At 40.4% G+C, this 9,409-nt stretch overlaps 1 protein-coding gene across 1 annotated transcript in view; it reads right to left on the reverse strand.

The window, feature by feature from the left end:
- Positions 1-9,409, reverse strand: part of mtmr9 (myotubularin related protein 9) — a 28,677-nt gene extending 19,268 nt beyond the window's left edge. The window contains exons 1-9 of the mRNA XM_061900635.1: positions 9,323-9,409; positions 8,788-8,977; positions 5,823-5,931; positions 5,626-5,751; positions 5,175-5,348; positions 4,890-5,107; positions 3,751-3,912; positions 3,540-3,681; positions 3,248-3,468 (exon numbers count right to left, since the gene is read on the reverse strand). Of these exons, the coding sequence (XP_061756619.1) occupies positions 3,248-3,468; positions 3,540-3,681; positions 3,751-3,912; positions 4,890-5,107; positions 5,175-5,348; positions 5,626-5,751; positions 5,823-5,931; positions 8,788-8,969 (1,334 nt within the window). The 5' untranslated portion in view covers positions 8,970-8,977; positions 9,323-9,409. The remainder of the gene's footprint in view (positions 1-3,247; positions 3,469-3,539; positions 3,682-3,750; positions 3,913-4,889; positions 5,108-5,174; positions 5,349-5,625; positions 5,752-5,822; positions 5,932-8,787; positions 8,978-9,322) is intronic.

Below are 9,409 nucleotides of genomic sequence, written 5' to 3' on the forward strand. Positions count from 1 at the left end.
TCAGTCCTTGGCCCTGCACTCTTCAGCATGTACATGCTGCCGCTTGGTGACATCATACGCAAATACGGTGTTAGCTTTCACTGTTATGCTGATGACACCCAACTCGACATGCCCCTAAAGCTGACCAACACGCCGGATTGTAGTCAGCTGGAGGCGTGTCTTAATGAAATCAAACAATGGATGTCCGCTAACTTTTTGCAACTTAACGCAAAAAAAACGGAAATGCTGATTATCGGTCCTGCTAGACACCGACCTCTATTTAGTAATACAACTCTAACATTTGACAACCAAACAATTAAACAAGGCGACACGGTAAAGAATCTGGGTATTATCTTTGACCCAACTCTCTCCTTTGAGTCACACATTAAAAGCGTTACTAAAACGGCCTTCTTTCATCTCCGTAATATCGCTAAAATTCGCTCCATTCTGTCCACTAAAGAAGCTGAGATCATTATCCATGCGTTTGTTATGTCTCGCCTCGATTACTCTAACGTATTATTTTCGGGACTCCCCATGTCCAGCATTAAAAGACTACAGTTGGCACAAAATGCGGCTGCTAGACTTTTGACAAGAACAAGAAAGTTTGATCACATTACGCCTGTACTGGCTCACCTGCACTGGCTTCCTGTGCACTTAAGATGTGACTTTAAGGTTTTACTACTTACGTATAAAATACTACACGGTCTAGCTCCATCCTATCTTGCCGATTGTATTGTACCATATGTCCTGGCAAGAAATCTGCGTTCAAAGGACTCCGGTTTATTAGTGATTCCCAAAGCCCCAAAAAAGTCTGCGGGCTATAGAGCTTTTCCGTTCGGGCTGCAGTACTCTGGAATGCCCTCCCGGTAACAGTTCGAGATGCCACCTCAGTAGAAGCATTTAAGTCTCACCTTAAAACTCATTTGTATACTCTAGCCTTTAAATAGACTCCCTTTTTAGACCAGTTGATCTGCCGTTTCTTTTCTTTTTCTCCTATGTCCCACTCTCCCTTGTGGAGGGGGTCCGGTCCGATCTGGTGGCCATGTACTGCTCGCCTGTGTATCGGCTGGGGACATCTCTGCGCTGCTGATCTGCCTCCGCTTGGGATGGTTTCCTGCTGGCTCTGCTGTGAACGGGACTCTCGCTGCTGTGTTGGACCCGCTTTGAACTGGACTCTCGCGACTGTGTTGGATCCATTATGGATTGAACTTTCACAGTATCATGTTAGACCCGCTCGACATCCATTGCTTTCCTCCTCTCCAAGGTTCTCATAGTCATCATTGTCACCGACGTCCCACTGGGTCATCATTGTCACCGACGTCCCACTGGGTGTGAGTTTTCCTTGCCCTTATGTGGGCCTACCGAGAATGTCGTAGTGGTTCGTGTTGTAGTTTGTACAGCCCTTTGAGACACTAGTGATTTAGGGCTATGTAAGTAAACATTGATTGATTGATTGATTGAATGGTTTCCGTTCGGTTCATCAACTTCTGACATTACGCTCTGTGCTGAAAGCTCAGTGGATGTACGCCCGACTATGCAGCCTAAGTTGCGCTTCTCACTTTTATTCAGACCAAACCAACCTGGCTACAACAACTCAACTCGATCTTTGAGGCCCTAATGGTCAATCGTGAAAATATTAGAAAAAAAGTATTATTATGACATCAGTGACACCCCCGCTCGGAGAATGACTAACAGACCCGCAAACAGGCACACATTTTAACTCCTCAACACGCCCACACGCCTCTGCCTCTCTTTTCAGCTTTGCATCCAGCCGCCCTCAACACCGCGGCCACACACCCCCGCGGCACGCTTCACCCGCTTGTCTCGCAAATGCGCATTGCATGACGTGTTCATAAATCATCGAGCTGCAATAATGACTGAATGTCTGACTGCTGCTAACATCCAACATCAAACAACCCTTCCCTCAACCACTAGTAAATGACAATTATTGCTCACCTGTGATGGGAAGGTATCCGAGACTCCTTGAACATTGTGTATGTTATACAACAAGAAGGCAGCTAAAGAAGGACCCCATTTATCCCCCACACAGGAAAAACCTGCCAGGTGAACAGCTGATTTTACTACTTCCGGTGCAGATGTAAAAAACATGTGTCTCATATGTGACCAAAACAAATATACTAGGGTACTAAGACTATACCGCAAAAACTGTGAAAACAGCAAGAAGTACAATGAGAAAAAGCCAAAGTGTTGACATCAACCAATAACAACGACACTAAGCTTTGTCTTTAAAATTATATATATATATATATATATATATATATATATATACATATATATATATGACTGCGTGGGATCCGTCCAGGTACTACGGCTTCCCCCCACCTCCAAAGACATGCACCTGGGGATAAGTTGATTGGCAACCCCAAATTGGCCCGAGTGTGGGAATGTGAGCATGAATGTTGTCTATCAGTATTGGCCCTGTGTTGAGGTGGCAACTTGTCCATAGTGAACCCGCCTTCCGCCCATACAGCTGAGATAGGCTCTAGCACCCCTCGCAACCCCAAAAGAGACAAGCAGTAGAACATGGATGGATGGATATATATATAGTTGACACAAGGGTAGAGCTTTCTTTGTTTTTTGGCTGAGACCAGGAATATTGGGCTCGAAAAAGTTGATGATAGGTTGATTGGCACATGATTCATAGAGGGAAAAATAAATAAATTGGGCAATTACTACTTTTATGGCTGTTGACCTGAGACCCTTTTCTGTTGTGGAAAATGTAGAGTTTGCTGCGGACACTTGAGCCCTGTTACAAGATTCCTTTACAAAACTATTTTACTGAAACCATAGTTCCTGTTTTGTAGAACAAGACAAAAGCCCAATTAGAGACAACAGTATTTGTATTCCACCCGCTGTTACTCTGCTGCTAAGAATGCACCACAGAAGATGGGTGATTTATCAGATGCATTTTTAAAATTTCGATATTTTTACTTTTTACAAGCTGCTGTTTTTGTTTTATATTGTATTATATTGTTTTATAAGTATGCACAGCAAAAAATGGGGCAGGTATAGCTGCACCAGATACATTGAATTTAATCCAAAAAATGTAATTTTAAGTTGAAACAAATGTTGATCATTTTAATGAACAAGTACAAAAAGACTTGGAAATGTCTATTTTTTGGTATCGACAATATATCGAACCGTGACACAAAAATACTGAACTGAACAGTGAATTTTGTGAATCGTTGCACCCCAACTTGTAATTGACCTCTTTAGACTGCACCGAATATTGTGGTTGCTGATTTACCTCTCCGCAGCACTGTTGCCCAGAAAAGTACCAAACTGCGAAGCGTAGGCGTGCTCAAAAAGCAGCAGCAGGAAGCTCTCGCCGAACTCAAAGGAGCACGGAAACTGCCGGAGGATCTGCCACACGCAGTCCAAGAAGAGGAGGAAGACGGGAGCCTCCTGGCGAAGTTTGCCACTTGAATAGACCGACTGTGCACAACGCTGCTGGAACGGGTGACCCGCCTTGATAGATGAAGAGAGATAAAACAATTATAATTTTGTATAATTTTAAATTCCAGGTTAACTGAGCTTACCTGGAGCCACTCACGCTCCACCAAGCCTTGGAAGCCTCTGATCGTCCTGCAGGCTGGATCCAGAATGATCTGAGCCAAGGAGGTGACCTGCAGTGTAGAGTCTGTGCCTTCTGTTCCGTGGACAAGTACAGACGCTCCCTCCCTGAGACACAACCTACATTATTAATACAAGGAGACCTTTCATAAGGGGTCAGCCACAATCAACTCTGACCTATCGATGCACTGGGCCGCCAAACAGGCCGTGGTTAGGATCTCCTTGATGTGGGCCAGCCAGCTGGATGCCTCCAGCTTACTGAGCCAGCGGTCCATGTTGTGGGACTGGTCGTTGCACGCCTCCACCAGCTTGATGAGGCTCTCCTGCAGCACGTTGGATCTGTTTGATAATAATGATAATTCATTACATTTGCAATTGTTAAAGCTGTTCCAATCAGGGTTTTATGCTGCCAATCCTGATAACCAACATGTGACTACTATATATTTTGCTTTTAAATTCTTTGTTTTTTGCCTTCAACGTCTTCTTTTGTCCAGGGAATTATTCTCCGATTTAAAACAAAAACAACCAAAAACTGATTTTGAGAAAATAAAAATATTACCTAATCACTACAGTCAGTATCGATCATATTTTAACACTGCCCTTTCTGTCGTGGATACTACCAATTTATGAATCTGTCCGCTCATCCTCTTATGCGTCATGTAGTGACTATGACAATGCTGACACAGTAGCAGTTATTGTATTTTCCTCCCTCTAGACTCTTATTAATTGCAACCCTTTGAACACCTGTGATTAAGGTCTATATAAATAAACTTTGATTTATTGATTAATCTAATTGTAAATTTCTTGTTGTACGCTTCTTGATTATTGCTTTAACATGTTTCCATTATATATATATATATATATATATGAGTTGTGTTGGAGGAGAAGACATGTAGGGGTTCTTATTTGATTAATTTAGCCATACGGTGCGGATGCATATGGATTTTCGTATGGTCCTGTGGGCCTGATGAAATACTTTTCCCAGGCTGCAAATGGTCCCAGGTTTGACAGTTGATGTATGTTGACCTAAATTGGCACTTTTTTAGATAGGTTGTCGACATAAGCGCTCCTACCTCAAGCAAGTTTCAATGTATAAAAATCAATTGATTACTTTTCCCTATAGTTGATCAAATTCACAATATAATCTGTTGTGGTTATGTGAGACCTATTGAAATTTTGTTGACTCCAGCTAGTAGGATTTACTGTATATACTGTATATATGGTTTGGGAGAGTCAGGTTCTTTTAATGGAAATAAATAAATGAATGAATGTAGTATGCCCCTCAGGACCTCTGCCCTATAAGGACAACTCTTTACCTCTCAATGGCCTTATGGATCCTCCGCCACTGGGGGTAATTTGCCTCAGACTCAAAGCCTCCACCTTTAGCTTTAGCCTGCTGGGCCAAGTTGATGGCACGGGTGTCTATAACATAGCCACGTTTCCCAGGCCTCAGGGTGGCATTGATAAGTTTCTCATCTTCCTTGCACCGCCGCCCGTTAGTGCCCGTTAGAGGTTGAGATGCTCGCATCATCACCTGACAACACAAAAGAGATGTCACACTGTGCTGCGAGAGAAGCCTGGTCACCACTCGATGCACTCACCATGCCATTCTTCTTGTGGTAATAGCTGAGCACGGGGAAGCGGCCGGCGTAACGAAACGTTGCTATTTTTCTCAGGGCGTCATCATCGATACCCTTGGGCACGGCAACAAGGGGAGGGTAGGAGGGGCACACACTAAAGTCATTGTTGACTTCACTGAGCCTCCATTCATCCGTCTGATAGAAGAAAGTAAATGTCAGGCTGTTAATACATGCTACTTTAAACATTTTTAGGATCAATTTATCTGTTGTGGGCAGCGCATTAACACATGAGAATAAGTGGAAAAAGCAGAAGAGATCAATATTGCCAAATTAGCAACTTTTCCACTTTATTATTCAATTTTATACAATACATAACAATATTTAATCAATATATTTAGATATTAAAGTACGTATGGGTCATCTCAACATTTAGCCTTACTTATGGCTCAAAGGTTTAATAATCACTTCATACCATAGACTCGAGGTCCTTAAAGGCATCTTGTGGTCTAAAACAATACCATCCATCGTCTATGACCTCAAACATGGGCCGGTAGAAGAAAGGGTACATCAGGGACACAGAATCCAGCGTGGACAGAGCCTAAATGGGCAATAAAGCATATTTAAAACACTACAATACATATTTTCTTTCAAAAAAGTCTAACCTTTTACCTCAGTGGAACTGACGATGTTGAGGCACTCCTCCATACCAGGAATGTCCAGCTGGATCACTCTCAGGTCTTTACACTTTACAATGATTCTGCCCAGGGAGCCAATAAACCTGAATGATAACATAACACGATATTTATTGCAATGCTTATTACAGTCCAGCCCAGTCCAGAAATTCCACATGTCGGTACCATCTCAGGAAATTCAGATTTTTATATTGGTGTGTGTGCATGTGTATGTACCGTATGTATATATATACATATAAATATATATATATATATATATATATATATATATATATATATATATACACACATATATATAATGTATATATGTATAAATATATATATATATACATATATATACACATATATATATATATACATACATATATATGTATGTACAGTATATACATACATATATACATATATATGAGTGATGCATGAATGATAACATAACAAGATATTTATTGCAATCCTTATTACAGTCCAGCCCAGTCCAGAAATTCCACATGTCGGTACCATCTCAGGAAATTATGATTTTTATATTGGTGTGTGTGCATGTGTATGTATGTATGTACCGTATGTATATATATACACATATATATATATATATATTTATACACACACACACATATATATATAATGTATATATGTATAAATATATATACATACATAAATATACACACATATATATACATACATACACACATACATATATATATGTATGTACAGTATATACATATATATATATGTACAGTATATACATATATATACATACATACACACATACATATATATGTATGTACAGTATATATATATATATATGTACAGTATATACATATATATATATATATATATATATATATATAAGTTAAGTTAAAGTACCCATGATTGTCACACACACAGTAGGTGTGGCAAAATTATTCTCTGCATTTGACCCATCTATGTGTGTATGTGTATATATATATATATATATATATATATATATATATATAAAATGAACCACATGATCACAGTATCATGTTAGACCCGCTCGACATCCATTGCTTTCGTCCTCTCCAAGGTTCTCAGTCATCATTGTCACCAACGTCCTACTGGGTGTGAGTTTTCCTTTCCCTTATGTGGGCCTACCGAGGATGTCGTAGTGGTTTGTATTGTGGTTTGTGCAGCCCTTTGAGACACTAGTGATTTAGGGCTATATAAGTAAACATTGATTGATGATGTTAGTACAGCAGTCGAGGAAAATGATCAAACTACATAAATAACATACCCACTTCACTGTGAGCGCTTTGAGTGTTTAGAAAAGCGCGATATAAATCTAAGTTATTAATGTAGTTTGATTTTGATATCATTTTTTATCTTGATAGATTGAAAATAAAAAACATTAAGTTGACTGATGAACATTATCACATCATTTATTAAAAAATATAAATAACAACAAATAAAGATAGAATACTATTACTAATACTAATAAACTAAATACTGGGGACGGCGTAATGCGGTTGCCAGCAACCTGAGGGTTCCTGGTTCAATCCCCAGCTTCTACCAACCGTTGTGTCCTTGAGCAAGACACTTCACCCTTGCTCCTGATAGTCGTGGTTAGCGCCTTGCATGGCAGCTCCCGCCATCAGCGTGTGAATGTGTGTGTGAATGGGTAAATGTGGAAATAGTGTCAAAGCACTTTAAGTACCTTGAAGGTAGAAAAGCGCTATACAAAGTATAACCCACATTAGCCCCAACATGTAAGTGTAAAAAAAACATTATTTTTTGTACATTTCCAGAATGTGCTTGTTCTAAGAAAACAATCTGAAGTTGTCTTTATTTTTAAGTTATCGTGCCGTGATTTTACCAGTCCGTCATACTTGAGTTTGACACACCTGAACTAATACAAGTGTGTGCGCGGAGTAGCGCTGGGGGATAAATCGATATACACGATATATCGAGGGTTTGTCTCTGTGCAATATATAAAATGACTAGATCGTGATATTCGAGTATACGTTCTCACGCAGTTGCTTTTAGCTGTGGGCATTACACTACAGGCTCTCCTCGCTCCTTCCTGTCTCTACTTCTCACGGACAAAAGCGCACCTTCTTACATACGTCACATACTGACACGTCATACGTATACGACCTCGCGGAGCAGAGAGATAGCAGCATGGGTAACATTAGCTGTGATGCTAATAGAGCCGTGCGAGTGGTAATACGAGAGAAAGAAAGTGCGAATGAAGGAAGAAGTCATTCCCAAGAAAAACAGCAGGGGTCCATCGTCTGGCGGTGGTTTGGCTTCCAGTGGGAATATGTCGAACAGACAACCGTAATTTGTCAATTGCGGGTCAAAAGTGTTGCTATAAAATGTAGCATTACTGCTAATATGTAGCATCATTTGAAATGTCACCTGCTAGAGAATGAAGAGTGTTTATTTCGCATGTCAACATCGCCGTTCGGTGCCACACGCCCACACCATGAAAATGCCGAGGGAAACATATGAAAAACATAGAATTTAATATCGTCCGAAGTAACCTACCACTTAGCGAAAGACGAACACTATTTGATTACCTATTATGCAGCTCATTTTTATTTGACACTTCAATTGTCTCTGACAATCTTGCACTTTCTGTTTTGGAAATTACATGAATGTTGGTGCCACTGCTTAATAACTGTTTAATAAATACAGTTTTGGTCGATTTCCTTCTCTGCATGAAAGTTTAAAAGTTGCATAAATTAATGCAGTATGGAGAAGAATGTTTTAATGTGGACACATAGCAACATATTACTGCTGTGATTATATGTATCAAGTGTTAATTCAAATCCAAAGCAAAATATCGAGATATACATCGTATATCGCGATATGGCCTGAAAATATCGAGATATTTAAAAAAGGCCATATCGGCCAGCCCTAGCGCGGAGTTGTTTCTCATATTTTGACCCCTATGTGGAGCTAACTAGGGATAGTCATATAATACCTACTTTTTCTCTATGGAGTCAATATTGGCATGAAGTAACCACAGCTCCTCTGCATTGTCCTGCCTGGAGGACAGAATGAGGTGATGTCCCGTCAGACATAAAGTGCCCTCCACGGTGGGCATAAAAGGCCGATGAAGGACCACACCATCCACTCTGGGCGTCTTGATCAGCTCTGCAAACTCCATAATGACACCTGACAGGGTACAGTAAAGCACACTCACCACAACTCCTTACAGAAACACTGTTAATTGTGGTTGTCAGGCTTATCAAAATACGCTATTTTGCTGCAAAAGGGTGTTCAAGGTGTCATAAAACCCATAAATGACCGTTAAAGAAAATAAAACTGGCGAGGTTAACCAGCGGTGGTTAAATACAGGAAGTCTGGTGGCTAACTACTCGCTAGCTAGCGAACGAGCAATGACGGAACGGTATAAAGTAGAACAAATTATCCCTCGTTTGAATGTAAATAAATTAAATGTCTACTGTGTACCTAAACGCTCATTTGAATGATTCCGCCATTCACAGTGCAATTCATTACCTGGCCGGTTTTGTTTGTTTGCTCGAACGAGCCAAGTGCGTCTTCAAAAACACACCGACTGGAAAACTAAGTTAGGAGGAACTAAAG

The sequence above is a fragment of the Nerophis ophidion genome, linkage group LG05, assembly GCF_033978795.1.
Source record: "Nerophis ophidion isolate RoL-2023_Sa linkage group LG05, RoL_Noph_v1.0, whole genome shotgun sequence".
NCBI lineage: Eukaryota > Metazoa > Chordata > Actinopteri > Syngnathiformes > Syngnathidae > Nerophis > Nerophis ophidion.